General features: G+C 46.6%; 1 protein-coding gene and 1 pseudogene across 1 annotated transcript; one reads left to right on the top strand and one right to left on the bottom strand.

Moving 5' to 3' along the window:
- Positions 1 to 795: 795 nt before the first annotated feature.
- On the bottom strand, positions 796 to 13,537 carry LOC102565878 (putative olfactory receptor 2B8). The gene is made up of 2 exons (XM_059714076.1): positions 13,523 to 13,537; positions 796 to 1,755 (listed from the first exon to the last, which is right to left on the bottom strand). Exons 1-2 carry the CDS (start codon positions 13,535 to 13,537, stop codon positions 796 to 798), a joined length of 975 nt encoding a protein of 324 aa, XP_059570059.1.
- A 6,117-nt stretch (positions 13,538 to 19,654) lies between these two features.
- Positions 19,655 to 25,251, top strand: LOC102560775 (olfactory receptor 2G6-like; annotated as a pseudogene).
- Positions 25,252 to 25,601: the final 350 nt, after the last annotated feature.

Raw genomic sequence — 25,601 nt, 5'->3', positions numbered from 1 at the left:
TGGCAACTGTCTGGTGGTTCCTACTGAAAGTTATGCTTTGGGGTCCATGACTTCTATCTGTGAGCCATCTGCAATTGGAGGTATGGAAGATGTTGTCAACCCTGCCTACTTCAGAGTCTGGTGATCAGGATACCTTATGAGGAAGCAGAAAATGTGGGCTCACCATCCTTTGAGACTGATATAAGGCTTTGGCCCAGGGAAAATGCTCTTTAAACCATATTTGGGCCACAAGGTAGAGAAGAGAAAGAACAGAAAGATAAAATCAGGCTGCAGGCTTACTGTGGTTTATTCAAGAAGAGAATAGAAAACTACCTATTTCTCATGACTGAACAGACTTGTACTCTTGAGGTGAGGAATATGGTTTTTGGGGTAGCCATGCAAAGGGTTGCTCACATTAGAAGCAGAATAGGCTGTGAGCTAGAACGTCTTCCAATCCTGGGGAAAACAAATCACAGTTTTGCTAACCAATGCATTCAAAAGATCAGTGGAGATTCTAAAAACGAATTAAATAGTTTTATTAACCAATGTTTCTTACTGGTCCCTGACTCTTTACTTTACAGAGGTGTCATGCTGCCTACTTTCTATCCATATCAACCAGACACAAAAAGTTTGTTTTTAGATGAAAGTCAAGACACTGGATAATCTCCCAGTTTCAGGTGATGGGTTATAGGAGGTGAAAGAGGCCCAAAGGATGAAGTGAGGGGAAAGAAGGAAGAGACTTGATCAGGCTAGAAGTGGCATGCAGGGAAAATGTGCCAGAGTCCATGAGAAAACAGAGGCTCCCATGGCCAGCAACTATCCCCAAGCCTTAGTGGTTGGGGTTATTCCTAAAACCTTCCGCAGGGCCCTGTGTACCTCCTTGTTCCGCAGTGTGTAGATCAGAGGGTTCAGCATGGGGGTGACCAATGTGTAGAAGAGGGAGATAATCTTTCCCTGGTTTCTGGACTGGGGCTGCAGGTAGACATAGATGGCTGTGCCAAAAAAAATTGACACCACAGCTAGGTGGGAGGCACAGGTGTTGAAAGCCTTGCGCCTGCCCTCAGCTGAGCGAATCCTCAGCACAGCAGTGACAATGTGGCCATAGGAGACCAGGATGAGACTCACTGGCACCACCAGGACAAACACACTTACCGAGAAGACCTCAGTTTCCATGAAGGAGGTGTCAACACAGGCCAATTTGAATAGGCCTGGTTGATCACAGAAAAAATGGTCAATATGATTCTGTCCACACAGAGGCAGCTGCATAGTCAACACGGTCTGTGCCAGGGAATTGACCAAGCCACTGAGCCAGGAGCCCGTAGCCACGAGCAGGCAGAGGGGGCGGCTCATGATGGTCATGTAGCGCAGGGGGTGGCAGACGGCTGCATAGCGGTCATAAGCCATGACTGCCAACAGCATGCACTCACTGGTTCCCAGGGCAAGAGCAATGAAGAGCTGGACCATGCAGCCAGCCCAAGAGATGGACTTGCGGGTGCTAAGCAAAGTTACCAGCAGTAGGGGACTTAGGCAAGTGGTGTAGCAAAGGTCCAGGAAGGAGAGGTTGCTGAGGAAGAAGTACATGGGTGTGTGGAGACGGGGGTCCAGCCGGGAGATGACGATGATGGTGACATTCCCAAGCAGTGTCAAAATGTAGCAGATTAAGATGAACACAAACAGCAGGAGCTCCAACCACGGTTGATCCGACACCCCCAGCAGGATGAATTCATCCACAGCACTCTGGTTTCCCTCATCCCATGCTGCTTTGCCATAGGTCACCTATAGGAACAGAGAGAGTAATGCAAGGAATACCCTGCAGACAGGAGTTTGGTGATAACCAGAGACATGGGTTTTCTCTGATTTAAAACAATCCCCAAATTTTGGTTACAAAAAAAAAACCTCAAATCACATTTTCCCATTATTTAAAAAAATCTCCACTGTATAAATATATATATATAGAGAGAGAGAGAGAGAGAGAGAGAGAGAGAGAGAGAGAGAGAGAGGGAGAGACCATGCCATATAGTGATCATAGTGACTACATATATATTATAGTCTCTCTCTCTCTCATATATATATATATATATATATATATATATATATATATATATATATATATAGTGGTGTTTCATTTAATTTACAGAAAAATGTGTATTTGGGATTACTTTGTTTTAACCAAAAATTGGGGAAAACCAGGATCCCTGATAACAAATGTGTGAGTGTGACTGGCAGTGGGTGTTTTGGATGTGACAACTATGAATCAGTTCACTGCCTAGAAATTAGGCACACAGTAAATGATTGTATCTGGGAAAGGCTGGAAGGCTGAGCTGTGAGCACTGGTAGCAATAGAGTAAGGACTGGAAATTGGGAACAGGTATTAAGAAAGCTGTACAAAAATTAAACTTGTTTCGTTGTAAAGGATAGGCCTTGTCTAGGAAAGGCTTGGTGGCAGATTGGTATCAGTGCACACTCATTATACAGATCTTATCTTACTTGCAAAATGTGCCTTTCCCAATAGAGAGCATCCCTACTTGATGGCCAAAATGAGATTCTCCAAGAACAGAAGCACATTTATTCTAGTATTATTGGGTCTACAGTATGGCTTTCGCTGGTATAAAATTGAAAAAAGAACATCACCGCCATATGTAACATTACCACATTGTTGAATGTACCCAGTCAGGTTCAGTCTTAATGTTTGGGCATATTCAAAAATGCAAAAAAACTTAGTCAACACAAATTCATGGAGATTGAGAAGCTGAGGGCTATGGCATTAGCCATGATTAGAGGTCAAGAGAACAGGACTTTTGAGGAAAGCTTGAGAGCCATGGGACTCTTCAGCCTGGAGAAGCGCAGGCTCAGGGGAGACGTGGAGGCAGCCTATATAAATATATAAGGGGTGTGCAACAGGATCTAGGGGAACGTCTGTTCAGCAGAGCACCCCAAGGGAAGACAAATTCTAATGGTCACAAACTGCTGGAAGACCATTTTGGATTGGACATAAGGAAAAACTTCTTTACTGTCTGGGTCTCCGGAGACTGGAATGGACTCCCCCCAGAGTTGGTGCAAGCACCTACTCTGGATACCTTTAAGAAATGCTTGGATGCTTATCTTGCTGGGGTGCTCTGACCCCAGCTGATTTCCTGCTCCTTGGGCAGGGGGCTGGACCCGATGATCTTGTGAGGTCCCTTCCAGCCCTAATGTCTATGAAATCTATTAAATCTATGGATTTGTCAAATGCAAGAAAAGTTAATTTGGGAGAAGCTAGTCTCATGGTTTGAGGACAAACTGAGTCATAAGTGAGTTCCACTACAGGGGTTTTGATTTGGCGCACACACTTTCAAGCCGATGTGGGAAAGATGAGATTCTGGAATCCAGTAAAATTGGGAAATGCATGAAATGCTGAATTTTGAATACAGGTGGCAGAATGCAATAACAAATGGCACTGGTGGGATCAAAACCAAAAAGTGGTGCATAAGAGGTGTATTGTAATATATTACAATTAGGGAAATATATAGTTATATATAATTATATATTTTTCAATTATACATTGTAATTATGCAGCTGTATGATGGTACTGTAACTACTTCATCACTTACTAGGCATGGTACCTGGGGAATGGAGGGTGTTAATTTTTCAGAGGCTACTTACCTATTAGACATGGATTTAGGATGGGCTGAGACAGAATCATAGAAAAGTGGGGCTGGAGCCGACCTCATGAGGTGATATCTAGTCAATCCCCTGCTCACGGTAGGATCATCCTTGACTAAAGCATCCCATCCTAGCCCAGACAATTCCCCCCAGTTCAAGATTTTTACTTTTCCTCCCTCCTCACCTTCTTTCTCACTCCCCTTTTCCCCATTCTGTCTGACAGCACTGCTAACTCTATCTCTGCTATCCAAAGAAGATAAGAGAAGGAGGGAAGAAGGAGAAAAGTCTAAGTGACAAATAGGTTGGTAAAAAGATAAACTGAGTGTTATCCAAATGCTGTATTACAATCCAAACCTTTGACAGCAGTTACTACATGAATTTCCTGGATCATTGGTAAAATTTTTCGACAAGCCATAGCACATAGGAGTGAAGGGGACGGGGTGTCAGAGTAGTGACAGGGAACAGCTCCAGGTATGATACTGTTCTTGCAAACTAAAAAGTGTTCTTTCTTATTACAGTTTGTCTGATTTTTCTTATTTAATGCCCTGATGTTGCAGGAACTGAGACATGAACTCTGTTCCCGGATCTGCTGCAGACTCACTGTCAAGTCTTAGGTCAGTCCCTTCTTGTCCCAGAATCTGACTCTATTACCCAGGTACATCCTGAGAATAGTCATTTTTTCTTTCTCCTTTATGCAACCTTCCTCTTTCTATCAGGTTAGGGAGAGATGTGAGGGACCTATAACTCTCCATGCTTTCCTGTGCAGGACCTCACACAACGGAGTTATGATTTCACATGGAGCAGGGACTGTCTCATAATGCATGTTTGTACAGGGCTGGAAAATAGCTTAAGCTTCAAAGTACCACCCTGATCTCAATTCAGCTTAACTTCACCAAGGATCTGCCCCACAAACAGACTGCATCCCAGCCCCAAATTCTCCAAGTAGGATTCATTCCCCCACTTGCACTAGTGTTAAGGCTCTGCAAGGCCACACCACCAGAGCTGTGGGCTCTGAGTGCAGGAATCAGGACCAAAGATTTGGTTCATCCATGTGACCCTGGCCAGCACCAGCACAGTCAGTAATGGCCATTTCAGGAAACATCTCTGATCTAACTGCCCTTTTTCCACAACACACCCTTCATCAGGCTGTCAGTCTATCTCTCAGCCTCATTCTCACAATATTAACCCAAGTCAGGCAGCTTCTTGCTCCATTCATTCTGCTATTTTCCCTCTCCCCACCCCTCCTCTGTATCCTGCACACCATTTTGAATGCTTTCCTTGGTTATCCAGGCTCACCTTCATTTTCCTCTGGTTCCAATCAGCCCAATCTCTCCTGCGCAGGCAGCTTCCAATAGCTCATAGTCTGTGGGCAGAGCCTGCACCCATAATCTCTGCTTCTCTGTTCTTGGATCCTTTCATCTTTGTAGGGCCCTGCGAAGAGTCAGCCCCGTGGCTGAAAAAGCTTAAGGCCATCAAAGGCAGGGGGACACTTGCTGTTCTGTACCCTTTATAATGGCACAACATTGGGCTGTGGAAGATCCCATTGCTCTGCATATATTACTAGGGACCTGGTTTGGCAAAATAGAGGGGAGCACAGTATCTGTGAGCACCAGACAGACAGGCAGAGCCAGATCCAGTACAGGTCTCCAGATCCAGTACTAAGGCTTGGTTATAAATGAGGGACCTGGGACCATATTTCAGCATTTCGGCCAGGAAGGGATCTTCTGAATATGTCTTAGCTGGTACAGCCTCTGAAGATCCCTCTGATTTTGGTGCTGGGAGCATTGGAAATGTGAGCCTGGACAGGACAAAATGTGTGTGAGATGGGTGGAAAGCACTAGAGAGTAGGGACAGAAAGGTGCAGATAAAGATATAGGTGTTGAGCCAGTAGATGTATGCCAGCTAGAGAGGCAGAAAGAAAGGGATGAATGTTTTAGAGAGGGTGGGGGCAGGAAGGAAGGAGAGTTTTCAGGAAGAGAGAAATAAAGGGATGTGATATGAGTAAGAAGAAAGCAGAGATTGAGAATGGTGGATAGAAGGGAGGAAAAGGAGTTCAAGAGAGGGGGAGAAGAAATAAAGGAGGTGGCTGAATGGAAAGAAGACGAAAGTCAGAAAAGAGTAAGATAGAAGGATAAAGAAGTCTGCTGATTAAGTTGAGGATATATGTGGGACGAGAGACAAATGAAGAGAGAGGAAGAGGAAGACACAGAAGGGTAGGGAGAAGGAAGGAAAAAAGCAGATTCTGGATGGAGAGACAAAGAAATGCAGAAAGTTGGAAAGATCCAAATGAAGACATTGAGCAGAGGAGGACATGCCCATCCATCCAAGAAGCTGCAGTCCCTGGTGCACCTCAGCCCTAGTTTCTCTCTCTCCCCACAGGAGACAAGCTCAGCTTTGAAGCCTACTGTCTTTGATGGTGGGAGTTTTCTTCCCAGAAAGCTTATGCTATCCCCACTGCCCACACCCCCATGCCTAAAGGCCCATGGTTGGTGGAGGGGGAGAGGTGGAGCTGAGCGTTCACTGAAGATTTAGCTTTGGCTTTGCTTCTGTAAGGGGTTAGTTAGGAGCCCTGGGGATGCTGCATCCCAGATGGATCAGGAAACTGCCAACAATGCCATCAGGTTGGGACACCACAGAGACAGCTTTGGAAAATGACTTCTGACCCCCAGGCCTCTCCCACATCAGGCCTTTCATCACTGCCTGGCATGTGGCCCTTACTGCCACAGGCTCCCCTTGGTCCCTAAACTCATCTCCCAGTTCTCAGGCCTGATATTGAGCTTGTAAAACCAGTCCAGGCCCTACAAGCTATAGAGAGCCCAGGCAGTCCATACCCCTTTAACTGGTGATGAGACGAATTGGGAAAGTTGTCTGACTGCTTTCCTATTCTGAGCTAGGCACTGAAATCAATGTTCAGCAGGGCTGCCTGGAAATGAGAACGTGAAATCATTTCTGGGAAGATGGCATGGTACAGCAGCCTGGATCCCCTTACATGGGGTCTAATGATTAAAACAGGGAGCAGCAGAGCAGCAGGACTCTTGGGTTCTGTTCATTGCTTGACCACTCCTTCTGTTCAGGATATTTTGTATATTAATACATGGTTAACTGGTTTGTGTGTGGGTCATTGTGCACTCACTTCTCTACTAACTCAACTCCCTTTCCAGCCAGTCTGAGTGCCATAAAGACTGTGTATGAGTCTGTGACACCTGTAAACTCCCCTTCAAGAGAGACAGGGGAGCCCAGGAAAGTGTGCCCAGGTTGGAACTAAACTGAGGTCATTTCCACTGGGCCCCAGTAAGCTTTTCCTTCTGCAGGAAGCTTAGTCTTGAGCCCAAAACATTGGACTGGCAGGTGGAAATCACATGTGCTGCCCCTGCCTCCCCTTCACCCCTTCCTTGAGTGTGTTATTTCCTCTGACTTGGCTTCTTCTTCCTTGTCTGCTCTATGGAGCTGATAGGACTTGCCCATCAGTGGGAACTTCTGTAACAAGCCAGACGATGACTCTGGTGAGGAAGCAATGCTCTGGGCCCCCAGGAATGATGGGTAGAGCTGGGACACTAGGCTAGAAAGAAATGCAAAACAGTTTGCTGTAAAGGGATAGCAGCTACTGGCCATATTCACCCAACTGGAGGTGGGTGGCTATTGTCTAGTAATCAGGACAGAAGTCTCTCGAGTGGTGGCCTAACTGGCCAAAACTTTGGTAAAATGGGATACAGAGCACTGGATAGCTGGGCAATGTGTTAGTGAAGATTGTTGGGATATAAATTCTCCTCTCCTGGGTGCTGGTTGTGTACTGAGTTTGGTTCCCTCTGGATTCACTTCTGAATCAGTCACAAAAACATTTTAATGGTCTACCTGTGTTTTCCACGGGGCTCCTCAGAGGCTGAATCATAAATAGGAAATATTTTTAATAAGGCCCAGAGTCCCCTATTAATTGTCTCTCACCAGAGCAGAAGCCAAAAATGTAACAGTACCATGAAACAATGAGTAATGAGAACTTCAGGCCTGAGCCAAAGACAAAGGAAAGCCTGGCCCAGACCAGAGCAACAGGTTGGCATCCTGCTTCACTAACAGTACATGAGACTGCTAGCATAATCCTCCATGTCTTCTGGTTCCAGCTGATTCATCAGACAGTTTGGACCTTGAAAGGGGTCTTCATGGAATCACTAGGCAACTATTCCAGTACTCCGTACCTTTTTCTATGCAAGATCAGGGGCTGCTACCAATGTTTGGATACCACGGTTCCCCCAGCTAATTAATTCCTTACTACCTTCTTTCAACTTACCATTGGCCAGAGAGCCCAGGACTCAGTTACTTTTAGCAGACCTTTACTTCTCATCTCTACTAGCTGCAGATGCATTCTCTCTGTGGGACCTCTATAATATTATAGTTCCTAATAGTTAAGAGTCATAACTTGCTAAAAATCAACAATGGCCATGAACTCTTGACAGCTCATTGTCCCAGGCCATCCTAAATCCAGTAGCCTGAAGTCTAGCTCATCTCAGAACAATTAGCAGCCCCAGAACACAGAAATCATGCCAACCACATGATGAGGTAGAGTACAACATAGCTTTATACCCAATAATTTGTACAAATTGATAAATATTTCTCACATACCCTCTAATTTATTTCCTCACCCCAACAGTACCCATGCAGATCCTTTTCTGTCACTTCACAGATTCATAGATTCATAGATGTTAGGGTCGGAAGGGACCTCAATAGATCATCGAGTCCGACCCCTTGCATAAGCAGGAAAGAGTGCTGGGTCTAGATGACCCCAGCTAGATGCTCATCTAACCTCCTCTTGAAGACCCCCAGGGTAGAGGAGATCACCACCTCCCTTGGGAGCCCGTTCCAGACCTTGGCCACTCGAACTGTGAAGAAGTTCTTCCTAATGTCCAGTCTAAATCTGCTCTCTGCTAGCTTGTAGCCATTATTTCTTGTAACCCCCGGGGGCGCCTTGGTGAATAAATACTCACCAGTTGTTACGCCTCAGCTCTGTATTCTTGGGCAACCCTGGCACAGGATGCAGTCTGTCTGACTCACAAGGACTCACCCCCTCCCTCCCCTCCTCTACCTAAACGAAACTGATTAAGATGCAGTGAGAGACGCACCTAAAACTCTCCAGATAAGGGTGATAAGAGTGAAACAACTGCCCTAGGTCTCATTTACATCCGAGATGGAACCAGATGACCATTCATTTACATGAGAGATGGAAAACAGAAAGCCTGAAGCAGAGACTGCAGTGAATTCTGGGACCAGAGAAGCAGGAGAGCGCTGCATGATGGGGAATCTGTGCTTCCAATGTTAATTAACCCATGTCCATACACACCCAGCTCAGCATTTATCAGACCAGTTCTAATCTGGATTTGCTAAGGACTTCCCCCCCCCCCCCCAGACACACACACACACACACACACACACAGCTCTAAGTTTAATAGGCATCTCGGGCCGTACATTCCCCGGTCCCACTATGGGAGGCCTATTTAAACTTGATTGACTAAAACTCGGTTGCCGGGTTAGGGAATGCTGAGGCAAGAGACCGAGTCCGAGGGGGTATGGGCAACATTTGAACAATGGTTAAGGGTTCATCACAGCATCCAGCCTGCTGGAGCCCTAATCCCAGGTGTTGTCGTATCTTTCCCGAGACGACTGGTGGGAGTCCTCTCCACAAAAGGTTATGAGCACCCCAATAATTGCTTTAAGTCTGTTAAAAGACTATAGTAAAATCTGGAAAAGTCATGCTAAGCTCAGGCTTGTGCACAACAAGTAAAAATCCAAAATCCTGATGCTGCAAGCTATCTATTGTTCCTGAAGAAACCATGAGATATCCCATCAGTATATCTGCCATCCATAGGAATCTCAAGCTGGCTCCCAAGTATTTGGGTTACTCCCTAATCTTAAGTGTTTCCTGATTATCAATCAGTTTCCTGAGATGGTCCAAACCAGATAACCCCTTGTCAATAGAAAAGACAATGATTTACACTACTGAGGGTGCTTCGAAGCAGCTGAACTGAGGGTATAAAAATCTGTAAGTGTGTGTGCTTAAAAAAGAAGGAGAAAGAGAAAGAAAAAGAAGAAGCAGGAGGAAAGAGGGAGAAAGAAAGAAGAAGAAGAAAACTCCTGTGCTGACACCATCCCCTGTTGTTCTTGGGACGCTGGAAGAACAGATCGTCTCTCTCTTCAAGGATTGTGCTACAGACTGTGCCTGTCAGCTTTGCAGCCTGAGTACCGTGGACTCGGTGAGATTCCCAGCATTCTCTCTTCTTTCTAGGCATAAACTTCTGAACCTGAACTGTATCAGTTAAGCTTGAGCTAAGTTTCCCCAAATACTTAGTGAAACCAGGGTAGTATTGTCATTGTTTGTGTTTGTTTTTCTTTTGCATGTCTATTACTACTAGTACTATTATATATTTCATATGCTTAGCAATAAATAACTTTTATAGGCAAACTGGTAGTAATTGGGTATATTTTTCCTTCTCTGCTTCTTTTTCCTTCTGTGCTCTGCAGCAACGCTTCTTTTACCTATGCTAAAGATCCCGGTGAAGCCTAAATTATTGTGGGGTCTGCTCATCAAGAGGCCAAAGATTGGGACGTGCTGAGTTTGAAACACATAAGAGGATCAGCTTGTACAGGCTGATTGACCCAGTTTGACTCAGACGTGCCCTTATGAACTGAATGCTGGCCCATGAGGGTATCAGCTGGACACCCAGCCGGATTCAGAGGGATTCTGTTTACCTGTGTGCTTGTGTCTGACTGCATTTTATTGTTGCTCTTATGAACTGATTCTTGGCATATGAGGGTGTCAGCCTGATCCATGCTGATCAGCCCGGCCAGGTCAGGCGTGCCACGTTAATTTGTGTGTGTTTGTGTGTATGACTGATTTGGTGACTGGAGGAACCCAGTCCCATTGAGATTGAGTCCTGCAAGATAGCTCCACTGGGGGTGAGGGCTTGCAGAAGGGAGAAATACAGCTCCATATAGTAACACAAGCAGCACATTGACAGAATCACCAAGACCCTAGAAACTATCCCTAATAAATGAGCACACCCCAAAGTAATGGGCAAATTTGGTAACACAATACCTTTCTGTGCCCCCGTGATGAACTTATAGGCGGCCACAAGGTCGCCTCTCAACCTTCTCTTGCGGAGGCTGAAGAGGTCCAGTTTCTCTAGTCTCTCCTCGTAGAGCTTGGTCTGCAAGCCCTTAACCATACAAGTGGCCCTTCTCTGGACCCTCTCCAGGTTATCCTCATCCCTCTTGAATTGCAGCGCCCAGAATTGCACGCAATACTCCAACTGCGGTCTGACCAGCGCCTGATAGAGGGGAAGTATCACCTCCTTGGACCTATTCGTCATGCATCTGCTGATGCACGATAAAGTGCCATTGGCTTTTCTGATGGCTTTGTCACACTGCCGACTCGTGTTCATCTTGGAGTCCACTAGGACTCCAAGATCCCTTTCCACTTCCGTGCCACCCAGCAGGTCAGTCCCTAGGCTGTAGGTGTGCTGGACATTTTTCCTCCCTAGGTGTAGCACTTTGCATTTCTCCTTGTTGAACTTCATTCTGTTGTTTTCTGCCACTTGTCCAACCTGTCCAGGTCTGCCTGCAGCTGTTCCCTGCCCTCCGGCGTGTCTACATCTCCCCATAGCTTTGTGTCATTTGCAAACTTGGACAGAGTACATTTCACTCCCTCGTCCAAGTCACCGATGAAGACATTGAAGAGTATCGGTCCAAGGACCGAGCCCTGCGGGACCCCACTGCCCACACCCTTCCAGGTCGAAACCGACCCATCCACCACGACTCTCTGGGTGCGACCCTCCAGCCAATTTGCCACCCACCGGACTGTGTAGTCATCCAAGTCACAGCCTCTTAACTTGTTCACCAGTATGGGGTGGGATATCATATCGAAGGCCTTCCTGAAGTCTAAGTATACGACATCCACCCCTCCTCCTGTGTCCAGGCATTTCGTAACCTGGTCATAAAAAGAAACTAGATTGGTCAGGCATGATCTGCCCGCCACAAACCCATGCTGATTTCCCCTCAGCATAATTTGTCCTGCCGGGCTCTCACAAATGTGAGCCTTAATAATTTTTTCAAAGACTTTGCCAAGGATGGAGGTGAGACTGACTGGCCTATAGTTGCCCGGGTCCTCCTTCCTCCCCTTCTTAAAAATGGGGACCACGTTGGCCCTTTTCCAGTCCTCCGGGACTTGGCCCGTGTGCCACGAGCGTTCAAATATTCCCGCCAGTGGCTCTGCAATGATGTCGGCCAGTGCCTTCAGCACCCTGGGATGGAGCTCATCCGGGCCTGCCGACTTAAAGGAATCCAGTTCTTCCAAGTGACTCTGCACCATCTCAGGGTCTACGCATGGCAGTCTGGCGCCTTGCTGCTGCCTCTCTACAACCCCAGTGAGAGACTTGTCGTGCCCCTCGCTTAGGAACACTGAGGCAAAGAACTCGTTGAGGAGTTCAGCCTTGTCCCCCCTGTCCGTCACCAATTGTTTCTGCCCATTTAGCAGGGGTCCTATTCCTCCCTGGGCCTTCCTTTTACTCCCTATGTATCTAAAAAACAATTTCTTGTTGTCTTTTACTTGGGTTGCCATCCTCAGCTCCATGGTAGCTTTGGCCTGTCTAACTGCCTCCCTGCAAACACGAGCAGAGGAGGTATATTCATCTTTGGTGATCTCTCCCTGTTTCCACTTTTTATGTGCTCCCCTTTTGGCCCTTAGGCTGCCCTGGATTTCTCTGGTCAGCCAGGGAAGCCTCCTGGCCCCTTTCCCTCTTTTGCCTCGCTCGGGGATTGTCTTGCTTTGTGCCCGAAGGATCGTTTCCTTAAGAAACAGCCACCCTTCTTGGGCTTCCATTTCTTCAAATCTCCTACTCTGCAGTGTGTCCTTGACTAATCGCCTGAGTTCATTGAAATCAGCTTTCCTAAAGTCTAGCACTTTCACCCTACTAGTTACCTTACCCACTCGACGTCTTATGGTGTATTCTATTATTAGGTGACCACTGTCCCCCAGATGGCCACCGATCTGGAGGTCCCCTACCATGTCATCCCCCGTTGCCAATACCAGGTCCAGTAAGGCATTCCCCCTAGTGGGACCGTGTACCTCCTGTGTCTGGTGGAGGTCCTGTACACAGGTTAGAAACCTGTGTGAGCGGTGGGACTTTGCTGTCTGCATCTCCCAGCAGATGTCCGGGTAGTTTAGGTCCCCCATGACTACCGCCTCTTTAGCTTTTATGGTCTCCAAGAGTTGCCTCAGGAGTCCCGAATCTCTTTCTTCCCCTTGATGTGGGGGTCTGTAGCAGACCCCTACCACTAAATCCCTTTCTCCTTGCCCCCCATGTAGCCTAACCCACAATCCTTCTACTTCCTCATCCTCGGATTCCGTCTTGATGAGGGTTGATGTATATTGCTCACTGACATAGAGCGCAACCCCTCCCCCTTTCTTCCCCACCCTGTCCTTTCTGTACAATCTATAGCCCTCAATATGTACTGCCCAGTCATGGGATGAATCCCACCAGGTTTCCATTAGCCCCACTAAGTCATAGGTGTTTAGTGCAAGCAGGAGCGCTAGTTCATCCTGCTTGTTTCCCATGCTCCTAGCATTAGTATATAGGCACTTGAGCCCTGCGACTGGTGCCTTTGCTGCCCCCCTGCTCCAAGTCCCAAGGGGCCCTTTGATTCTTACCTTCTCATTTCTTACCTGTGCCATAGTGCTGGCCTCCCCATGGCTTTCAGGTTCCCAATGCTCTCTTTCTTCAGGCTGGGCTGTCCTTGTGGGTGCCACATGGTTTGGTGGTCCACAGCTTCCCCCACCCTCATCTTCCCCTCCCCCGACGAGCCTAGTTTAAAGCCCGCCGGAGGAGATCCGTCAACCTAGAAGAAAACACACGCTTACCTTCTTCTGAGTCATTGTTCTATCCTCTTACCAGCTGACTCTCTCTCCATTGGCCCATGGAAGTTCATCTCCTCCACCCAACCTGGGTGTCATGGGTACCAAGTCCAAATATTTATGATGGATCCTGCTCCTAAGACAGTTTGACTCCAATCCATAACCCTATCTCTTTCCAAAACCACTCACTTTTCAAGCGACAAATCCCAAACACCTCAACTCCCCAGCCTTCCTAGAGTCATGGAAACTAGACTTTCTTGCACCTTGTAAATACGCATAAGTGCTAAACGTAGTCCACAAGAAAAACTTTTAACAACACAGTCATGTGACATGAGGCTGCCTTTTTTTTCAGTAGTTTCATTTCTATATCTGTAAAAGCTGTATTGTAGGCACTATTATACTAGAAGAAAAGAACTTCTGCTCTTATAGATCATTTTGTTCCCAAAGCAAGCATAGACAATATTAATCAAAGCACAAGTCTTGGTGTCTACACAGGCATTTACACCAGCTTAAATTTACTGCATAGTAGTTACTGCACAGTAAGTGAGAATAGGCTGGAGTCTACACGTGCTGGCATTAAAGCACACTAACATTGCATGTGGACTGACTTGGGACTAACGTTAGCCCTGAGTTAGTCCATCCACAGTGTTACTGTGCAGTAAGGCGTCTACATGCGCATAACTAATCAGGCATCTGCATGATGCAAATATCAAATTTACACTCAAGTTGATGTAAATCACCATATTTACTGTGCAGTATGGGTGTGCACATGTAGATGTGTGCCCATGCTGCACAGTAATTTGGGTTACTGCGGAATAAATGTGTAGACATGCCCTCTGTAAATTAAATGGGGCCTACAATACAAGGGCATCCTAGTACTGATCTGCCACCAAGTCTTTCCTAGAACAAGCCAAACCTAGCCTAACTCAAGTTTTGAAGTAAAGAGTCAGGAATCAGTAGCTGATAAGATACTAGCTGATAAGACAAATCCATGGGTTCTTAAGACCTCATTCCCCTCATTAGGGTAGCAAAACTGTGTACTTCTTCCCTGGAGGGGAAGAGGTTCTGGTCCATTCTGCCTCTTCTAATGTGACTATTTCCATGTGTGTCTGCAGAGGTGGGTTAAAAGCTCTTGGAGGCCTCTCAAAGAGCATGTGGCCCAAACTAGAACACCATCGACCATAAAGAATTGGCAATATTCACTACATAACCAGATATGAAAGAAGCACAAATATCAGAACACACTGCAACCCTTACATATTAGATGACTGACTTCCTAATGAAGTGCTTGGGGGGCCAGTACAATTATACCCCCATAACTCCACTTTTGGTTCTGTTTCCTGGAAAAGGCGTATAGGTTACACTGTGATCTGGGTGAAGGTGTCCCAGCTGGTAGCCAAGCACATGAGCTACCAGACTGAGTGATGGGAAAAAGGAAGGATTCTCATCTTCCAGTGTCAAACACTCATTTGCCAGGGGTTCCTTTGTCTAATGTTCCAGGGACTTGCAAAGTGCTCAGGGACCTTCCTGAGGGGAGTAGGATTACTACTGAGCAAAAGTGCTGAAGTCGGGTGAGGGATGTCCCAGCATGGCACCTCCCTAGAGTCACTCAAGGGAATTTCACACCCAGCCCAGGTCTTTCCTGACAGGGCTGAAACACAGAGAAAGAAAAATCCAATCCAGGCCAGATAACAAGCCTAGTCAGATTAGTGTCCTGACCTCTCACCTTAGGCAACGTGTCATGACCCAGATAGCCTAATCTATTCTGTCTCTTTGTTGCATCTCAGGCACCAGACAGCTTTAGGGCATCCAAAATGTCTGCAAAACATCACCGGTGAGTTATTCCAGCATCCACATCTCTTCCTAGGCACATTCATAGGCCAACTGAACCAGCACCCCATGTCATACAGCAGTATAGTGTTGGCTACCTAATTTATTACTCACTACCTCTTGACACGAGATCATTGGCCAGAAGCCCAACATCCAACAAGATTTCATACATTTCATAGATTTCATAGACATTAGTGCTGGAAGGGACCTCGGAAGATCATCGAGCCCAGCCCCCTGCCCCAGGGACAAGAAGTCAGCAGAGGTCATAGGATCCCAGCAAGATAAACATCCAAATTTCTCTTGAAGACGTTTATAGTAGGTGCTTGAACCACCTCTGGGGCAGTCTATTCCAGACCTTGGGTGCTCAGACAGTAAAGAAGTTCTTCCTTATGTCCAGCCTCAAATGGTCTTGGAGGAGTTTATGACCGTTCGAGCTTGTCATCCCCTGGGGCACTCTGGAGAACAGATATTCCCCCAGATCCTGGTGAGCACCCCTTATAAACTTATAGGCAGTCATCAGATCACCCCTGAGCCTGCGCTTTTCCAGGATGAAGAGTCCTATAGCTTTCAGCCTCTCATCATAAGTTCTGTTCTCCTGACCTCTGATCATGCGCGTGACTCTCCTCTGGACTCTCTCAAGCTTCTCCACATCCTTTTTGAATTGTGGAGCCCAAAACTGGACGCAGTACTCCAGCTGTGGCCTCACCATGGCTAAGTACAAGGGGAGAATGACATCCTGGGATTGCCTGAGAAGCATCTATGGATGCAAGCCAGCGTTTTGGTTGTTTTACTTGCAGCAGCATCACATTGATGGCTCATGTTCATCTTGTGGTCAATCATGACCCCAAGTCCCTTTCATCCCTAGCGCTAGCCAGTGTAGCACTGCCGAGCCTATAAGGATGCTGCAGGTTTTTCCTCCCAAGGTGGAGAACCTGGCATTTTTCAGTGTTGAACACCATCAGGTTCTCGTCCGCCCATTTGCTGATCCTGTCAAGGTCAGCCTTGTATCGCCCTCCTGTCCTCGAGTGTGGATGCTTTACCCCAAACTTTGGTGTCGTCAGCAAACTTGGCCAGTCCACTTCTGACTCCAATGTCCACATCATTAATGAAGATGTTGAATAATATAGGTCCAAGGACAGAGCCTTGAGGGACTCCACCGGTCACAGGAAACCACAACAATTGAGTTGCATCAACCACCACCCTCTGGGTCCAACCACAAAGCCAATTCCCCAGCCAGAGGACATAATTTGTCTATTGAACCCCTTCCAGTACTACTGCTTTCTTGCTTTGGTCTACTTTTGTATGGAATACACAAACTGACAGAAACTGCAGTGCTGCGTGAACCTAACTATGTAGCACAGCTCTCAGAAATGTTTTGTTAGCAGGCTGGAATGACCCAAGAGAGCTGACACTAGGACCTGGTCGTGGCATGGGTGGGCATGGCCATGGCATGGACAAAAGTCTCAGCTGCCGGCACCCTGTCAAAGCCCCCCAGCTCCACAGCCCAGATTCAATGGCTCTGTAGACCATCAGTTGCTTATATTCATTTTTTTTCTTTTGAGTCTCACTTGCTGAAGTGTAAAAGTATATCACTATCCAAGGAAGATACAACCACCTTGCAGTTACAGGTTTTCTCTATCAAGTTACGCTTACCTCAGCCAACTTTTTTCACCCGATTCCCTATCCTCCTCATTTCAACACACATACACACACACACACACATGCATGCACACGCGGCCACACCCAGACGCCTGCACATATGTAAAGCACTACAAAAACCAAGACAAAGAAATGATCAGATTTTCTGAAGTGTTCAGGCCCAAGCAGCTCCCCTTAAAAATAATAAGCAGCTGCTGGGTACAGTGTACTTTTGAAAATTTTGATACTTCTTTTAGGTGCCTCCCTGAAAGCTCCTAGATGCCAATCCTATTTGAAGTCAGGAGCAACACGTGTAAGAGTATAAGGGGGAACTGCTGCTGTTTAACCTGCAGGAGTACAGGTGAGCTTAAGTGCTTCAGCCTTGACCCTGAAGCAGTATTACAGTTGAAGTGGTTACAGTTGAGTGGTCCTGGGCCCCTGTGGAGCTGAGATACCGTGTTGCAGTCGTTAATGCAAAAGGAATCCTGACTTTGTGCTGTCAGAGTAGTGAACAAAATCCAGCTCCTATTAATTATACAGAAGCATTAGCCCATGAACTCCCTTGCCAAAAGTCAATCTCTTTCTAGAGGATTTAAAACTGAGATTTTTAAAGATGCCTCGGGGAACTGAAAGTTAATTGAAACTGGGCATCCACATTCCTTTTGGATAGGGCAGCATATAAATAAATAAATGAATACATATTCCCATGGCAGCCTTGCAAAAGCTTTGGTGACAGTTGATTGGCCAACTAGTGCAGGACATACTCTACTATCCCATCCTCAGTCTCTAAGCTGCCTGCTGCCACCATCATCTTCACTCTTTATGGTACAAAGACCTGATTCCCAACCCTAACAGCGGTTGCGGCAGGGGGCAGGAGTAGGGGGGCAAATGTGTTTGTGATGGTAGGCACCTCCTGTAGGAGAGGAGAGAGAGCAGAGGGGGCAGCTGCAGGAGTCAGGTGCTAAAGAGGGAGGTAGCAGTAAAACACAGGGCAACAAAGCAGCGCATGCTGAGCCAAACTGCACACAACTTCTGTTACCGCAGGCCAGATCCAATCATTTCACAGGCCAGATCCCCTCACCTTCCAGGACAGGGCTTGACAGCTCTCCACATGCTGCGGGGCCTGGGTTGCTTCTACAAGAGCCAAGCAGGCCTGAGGACTGGGAAATGAGACTGCAACCAGGGGGAGCCTGTGGTGGGGCAGGACCCATGTGCTCCGCACAGCGCTGTGACCAGATGTGGGAAAGGCCCGTGGGTGAGAGGTCACTTCCCCGGCGCTCCCTCGGGGGGTCCTGCTGTTGCAGGAGTTTCATGCTGTGTTTGGGATGCAGCCCCCCCAGGCTCCATGTCTGCTCCCAGCCAAGTGCCCAACCCCACTCAAACCTATAGCTTCCATCCTCACTCTGCTCCATCCCCTCCCCTCAGCCCCTTCCCCCAACAGCTATGGCTTTTAGAGCTGGGGAGAGGGATCATGGGCTGTGGGTGGGAGCCAAGCACAACCAAAGACATGGGGCTTCAGACCTCAGCTAGCATCTCTGCAAGAAAGAGACCAGGTCTGTGAGCCCAAAGAGCAGGGCTAGTCTGTGGCAGGGCACACAGCCTTGCAGACAGACGGGCCACACACTCCTGCATCCACTCCCCTTCTGCAGACCTTTCTAACTCATGTTATTTAGCTCACTGCATATTTCTGTCTCCCAATTTATCTCCTATTTTCTGTCTCTCTCCCTATTCCCACTCCGTATACTCCTCTCAATCCTTTTCTCTCTGTACCCACTTGTGTCCTCCCATTCATCACTCTCTTTCCCAAACAATTTCTTATCCAGCTCTTTGTCTCTTCTACTTTGTCCCTTTAGATCCTTCTCTGTATGAATTTTTAAGCTATACATCAAACTTCTTTCTTTTTCCAACTTTTTTTCTACTCATCAACTCACCTTTTTAGTTCTCTCTTTCTATATCTTTCAAGTGATATTTATCTTTTTTTTTTTTTCCTGCTTATTATTTTATCAGTCTCCCTCTCTCCTTTTATAAATGTCTATCCATCTCTGTGTTTCTCCTTCTCCATATTCACTGACTGGCAGCAATCCAGCCGTTGTATCCTTATCACTGGGGTTCTCTCTCTCCATCCTTCTTCATCTCTCCCTCTCTCACATGCACATTGTCCTGGGCACAGCTGGCATTTCTAGTTTTCCCATCAACAATGTCAGTGGTCTCTGAGGAGACTGTTCCATTGGAGACAGATTTAGGACACCCTTGCCAGGCAGCAGTGCACTGACACAAAGATCTGGATTTTCTCCAGGTCCCTTACTCAAAATCAAGCCTTGGTACTGGGACTGGGGGACCTGACAACAGGGTGACACTAGTTTTGAGGGGCTGTGCTTCTCTCTGAGTGATCTTTCCCTCAGACCACCTAGACACTGGGATGTGAAGTAGTCTTTGTTGCTCTGGACTTCCAGAGCCAGCTTCAAGAAATTCTGCTTCTCTGCACACAGAAAGGACAGCTAGAGTTACCCTGTCTCTGCTGCTTTGAAGACATTGCAGCTCCACAACCAGGGATTGCCATCTCCCTGGCAAGAGGGAGATCAGAGATCACAGACCTGGGGTCTGCCCACAAATACTGAATTATTGGGAACTGCCCAGGAAGGAGAGTGGGGCAATCACAATCAGCACAAAATGGAGGTAAGTCCAAGCAACAGAGGGAAGGGTTCAACATAGCCTGTGGGCTGGGGGGAGGGAAGGGCAAAATGAATGGAGGGAAAGACTGACTGACTGTCTTGGGCTATTAAAGAGCGATAATGGGAAAGACTGACTGACTGACAACAAGCTATGTGGCAGGACCTGGGCAGTTAGATCAGTGAAGCCCCCTGAAAGGCCCAGCACAGCTTGTGTTGTTACTGGAGAGAGCCAGAAATAGTCTCAGCTATGCACTTGGATCTCATGGCACCGCTGGCCTGGCTGTGAAGAACCTCAGATGATTTCAGGTGGGTGCAGGATTTCCTGTACAGAATCTAGTTGGTGGATCTGGGCATGAAATATTACAGATTTCATAGACATTAGGGCTGGCAGGGACCTTGGAAGATCATAGATTCCAGCCCCCTGCCCCAGGGGCAGGAAATCAGCTGGGGTCACAGAGTCCCAGCAAGATAAATGTCCAATTGACTCTTAAAGGAGTCCAGAGTAGGTGCTTGCACCACCTCTGGAGGCAGTCTGTTCCAGACCTTGGGGGCTCAGACAGTAAAGAAGTTCTTCCTTATGTGCAGCCTGAAACAGTCTTGGAGGAGTTTGTGACCGTTTGACCTTGTCATCCCCTGGGGTGCTCTGGTGAACAGGCTCCTTCCAGGCTCCTTCTCTGCTCTTGCTGAAATAGTACTTTGTTCAATCTAGGACAGAGTAAAGGGGGTTTGTACTGAATCTGTATCATGACAAGACTCAGAGGCTCAATTGAAGTTGTGTAACTCATCATTGCAGGGGCTATGTGTGCATGCAGTGAGAGATGATCTCTGCCTGAGCTTGTTGCATAAATTGCCAATTGCTTAAATCACGAGTGAGACCTTATTAGGGACGATAAGGCAAAATGCCATCTTTATTAGGCGCTTAATACACACACACACCCCACATTCATACCCAAGTTTCTGTTCTGTGCTGGTATACATTACCAGTCTTATCAGTGCTTGGATCAACTTAGTGACCAGCCAAGTTGATCACGAGTAGGAGCCAGACTCCTGCCAGTCCATCTCGTCAGATGAATCGATGCTTCAGGATGACATGCAGAACAAGACCCAGAATTGATATATCTCGCTCCATCTTTTATAGCCTTGCCAATTCACCTAGTCCTCTGGGCTTTTGCTGGATTAACACTGTATTCTTTCTTGAAGTTCAATTGCTGTTGTTCTCTCACTGTTCTGGTGTGGGTTCTTCTTGTTTGGTCTTTTATCTGTCTGCATGCTTAAGCTAGTCGCCAGCTGATGTTTTCCTTTTCCATAGTCACATGCTCACCCATTCTCTCACACAAACAGCATACAAAGGTCAAGCACTTATGTCAAACTACAGAACAATACAAAATGGAGTTTCTTAAGGCAATACAAAACTTAAGAAAATACATAAGTTTAAAAGCTATAGGCATAAAGTCTATTTGTATAACAAGCTGAGATTAGGGTCCCACTGCACCAGGCACTATACAGACACATAGGCAGAGGCAGCCCCTGCCCCAGCTCAGATGAGGGCCCTGTTTGCTGACTCACTAAACTCTTTTATGCCCCTCAAGAGGCCATCACTTCAACTGAGAAAATTCAGCCCAGCAGCAATGGCAAAAGTTACCCTTCCTTCCTGGTTTGGAAAAGCTGTATGAGAGCAAGGGTTTTCCTGGGCACTGCTCAAATCAATCCCGTTGCATGCCCTGGCTTCTTAGAAAGATTTACAAATAATCACGGGAGTTTATTAATTAACATCTATCAAAGACGTTGATGGGCAATGCCTGTATTTCAGGTTTTCTCCTATCCTTGTATTCATTTTCCTTGCTTAAAGCCAATTTCAAAGGAACAGAGAAGTCATGCAGCAGCTGGACAAAACTCATTTAATCTTTTTCCCTACCTGGTTTCGCTCTTAGATTTCTCCTCTCCTCTTCTGCTCCCTTCCTGTGCATATGTGAAATTTTGTGTTTGGGAATATAAAATTATCAATTCCCTATGCTGTCTCATAGGAGTTTAGAATATTTGTGAGAGTCTCTGCCTCATTTGATCACTCAGTAAGGTTAGTGGTGCTACAGCAGAGATCAGGGGAAAAAGGACTGAAACAGGATGTGAACATGGAGGCAAAGTAAAAAGCTGGAACTGACAAGAATCGACTGAGCAATATTTGATGAGTGCTAGATCTGTGCACACTGATAGCTGTCGACCCCCGAAGGAAATGTAGAGGTCTCAGGATTATGTTTTGACAGTCCATGTTCTCAGCAAAGTGAGTCCTCCAATGGAGTGAATGCAAAAGGAATATAACTGAAATTCTCAAAATATGAATATTGCTAGCAAATAAAGAATAACATTGTGTATCCAGCTGTAGAAGGATTCATATTTAGGTTAAAGGTCTACATGAATGCTTTAGAAATAGAACGATGCACATAGACATTGTTTAATTAATGTAATTGTATAGACCCAAACTATGGTCCAAATTCTTTAACCTGCATGCTCCCTGCTTTGCTGGTCTGATCAAAACTGGCAGGGCAACAGCAGTTTGCTCTCTACTCCTATTTCTCAGTATATCCTATAGGAACACTACATCCCTAAAAACCTTGGCAAGAGAGGTGGTGTACTTTCACACAGAATTTAAATATACTTCAAGCGCTATTTTGTTTCACTAGCTTTTGTAGATCTTTACTTCTCATACATACCAGCTGCCACTCCATTCTCCCTGTTTGACCTCTATAATTTCTAATTTCCCCATAGCCAATATCCACATCTGCTGAGGGACAACTGTAGCCATGGATTATAGATAACCCATCACCTTAGTCCATTTTTAATTCAGTTTCCTATAGTCTAACTGGCCTCTGAAAAATAAGTATCCTCCAACAGAAATACTTACTAATACAGTAATGTGGAATAAGGCTGTGATTCTTTTTTTTTTCTTTGCTTTATTTCTAGGCTAGGAAAATCCAAACTTTTCTACTAGAATGAAAGTAGATCACTGGATCACCTGGGGCTGGGGTGGTGTGAGTGCTAAAGCACATGGTTGACAAGCAGAGGTTGCACATTTGAGGCCAAAGAAGAGGTGCTCACTGTGTGGCTCTACCAGTTTCCAGTGACTCTGGGAATCCTACTAAATACTTTGTCACAAGGACATGAAAAGGGCAAGGACTGGATCACCAAATAGTCATACTCTGTATTAGTGCAAGCTGGTCTTGGGAGTGAGAGAGGCTCTTTACTAAGAGGGTGTCCAGGTACTAATCTACCAATTAGCACATCTGGTGAACATCCTCAGTACACGCAAGTCCATCTCCTAGGGCAGCTGCGTGGCCCTGCTCTACATCTTCCTTGGCCTGGGGTCCACAGAGTGCCTCCTGCTGGCAGTCATGGCCTTTGATCACTACGCTGCTGTCTGCCAGCCCCTGAGCTATGTGACAATTATGAGCCGTCGCCCCTGCCTGCTCATGGCTGCCAGTTCCTGCTCAGTGGTGTGGTTGTTTCATAGGCGCACACAGTGCTAATTATGCAGTTGCCACGGTGTGGCCAGAACCATATTGATCACCTCTTCTGTAAGATGCCTGCCCTGCTCCTGTTGGCCTGTGTTGACACATCTTTCAACGAGGCTGAGCTATTTTCTGTCAGTGTGTTTGCCCTGGTGGTGCCTGTGAGCATCATCCTGGTCTCCTATGGCTACATTGGCGCTGCTGTGTTGAAGATCCGCTCAGCTGAGGCCAGGCGCAAAGCTTTCAGCACCTGCACCTCCCACCTGGCTGTGGTGTCACTCTTCTATGGCCCGGCCATCTACATGTTCCTGCAGCCTCCCTCCAAGGGTCAGGGCAAGATTGTCTCCCTGTTCTACACCATGGTCACCCCAATGCTGAACCCCCTGATCTACACACTGAGGAACAAGGAGGTACATGGGGCCCTGAGGAGACTGCTTTGGAGAAAGCCAGCCACCCAGGCCTTATAGGCTGGGGCTAGTCCCTGGACATGCAACCCTCTGTTCCCCATGCCTCCTAGAGCATTTCCCTTCCTTCCACTTCTATCCCCAAAATATTCCATTTCTTTTTAATCCCTTCAATCCTTCAGGCCTCTTTTCTGTCCTGTGACACATCACATAAAATTAGGAGATTACCCAAAGGGTTGGTTTTCATCTGAAAACAAATGTTGTGCCCCCAGTAAAGGAAGACAGCATCAGCCACAGCCTGTTTTCCTCCTGATGTCCATATGTGGCATGCCTCACACTGGGCCTCTCACCACAGGGATGGAATTCTACTTCAGCCTTGGAGATGTGCTATTTTTATATCCTATTGGTGGCCAGCTATCCTGTGCAATAGGTTGAACTTATGTGACCCTTTGCTTTCTTCCTGACATGTTGCCCAAAAGCAGTAAGGAGAGCATTTTTGTTATAATGAGGCCTCACCTCAGTCTCAGGGGGATCTGAGCCCACATCTGCCATGGCCCTGCAATGTGTCCTGACCACCTGAATGAGAAGTAGGGAGAGCTGAGAAATGTCCCCTGTGCTCCAGTTACAGCTGGCTTACAAAAAGGAAAGGGTTGCAAGAGTCCTGGATCTCAAAGCAGGGTCTGCAAGAAGCACATCTACTGTCTTCACTTTGACATGTATTCATTTTGTCCAATGACCATTGAATGCAAAATAAATAAACAACATGTCGAATAGAACGAGGACTCCTCTTGTCCCATCCCACAGACCTCCTCCTGGGGCTACAGAATCAGGCTCACTGTTGCATGGTCTTCTAGTCATACGACTTCTGCATCCTTTTTCTCATAGAGCGTTAGTTTCAACAGAAGGGGTGGAGTACTCTCAGGCTTGCATAGGACACAGTCTGGTGCTTCCAGCACTATTCTGATTAGTGGCAGGGGAGAATCTCAGAATCAGAAGGTTTCAGTTTGGAAAGCAGAAGGGTGAGGGGCTGGGGGGGTGGGCTATGGTAGAGGCCTATAAAATCATGAGAGGTACAGATGAAGTGAAGAGGGAACTGTTGTTCACCAAGTCCTAGAACATTAGAAGTAAGGGACACCTGCCAAAATTAGTAGGCAACAGGTTTAAAATTAACAAGACAAAATACTTTTATGTGCAACATGGACTTAACTGGGAATGAATTGGCACAGGAGGTGATGGAGGCAGATAAAATTACCAGGTTCAAAAAGAGACTGGAGAAATTCATACATGATTGAAGGCTGTTGAACAGAATGGTTGGAGATGTTTTCTCTGGCATCTGTAATGCAATAAATACCAGGCAGGTTATTGAATAGGGGTAAATCAATCTAGAAATGTGTGGTTAAGTGCTTTTCCTGTATGGTACCCACTTCTACTAGGATGTTTGTCTAGATGGACCATTGTCCTGACCCACTATACCACTTGTTAAGTTTTACATTATGTTGTCAAGTTGGAAAGGACATCTGGTACAACCCCCTGCATGAACGCTACTCCTTAACCAGCCCTGTCTATTATTTATCCAGTTTCCACTTCAAAACCTCCAATGAAGGAGATTCCACCACTTCTCCAGGCAGTCTATTCCACTTACGGTTGTCTGTCCTGAGCTCCTTCTCTTGTTCTTTGTGCAGCTGTAACTGTCCCAGCTGCACCCCATCACGTAGCCTCAAATCCCTGTAAAACTGTAAGTCCCTGTAACTCCAATTTCCAGAACAGGTGCCCTAATTAATAGGCCATTACACAAAACATGGGTGGTATAACCAGCACTCCCCACAGCTGAAACTGGATCATAGGAATCTGCCGCAGGTGAGGAATCTAGAACTTTTTGTGGCTTTTGCAAGGAGTGCAATACAGTCATTTTTGTGGACATGCAGAGTTTAATGTGCAAGTGGGACTAACTGGACTGGAGGCAATATAACATGTCTCTTTCAGTCTGTTCCCTGGCCCCTGTTTATGTTCTTTCAGAGGATTAAAAACTCCCTCATCT

This window comes from Alligator mississippiensis, chromosome 11, assembly GCF_030867095.1.
Source record: "Alligator mississippiensis isolate rAllMis1 chromosome 11, rAllMis1, whole genome shotgun sequence".
NCBI lineage: Eukaryota > Metazoa > Chordata > Crocodylia > Alligatoridae > Alligator > Alligator mississippiensis.
This window is presented reverse-complemented; position numbering and strand designations above follow the sequence as displayed.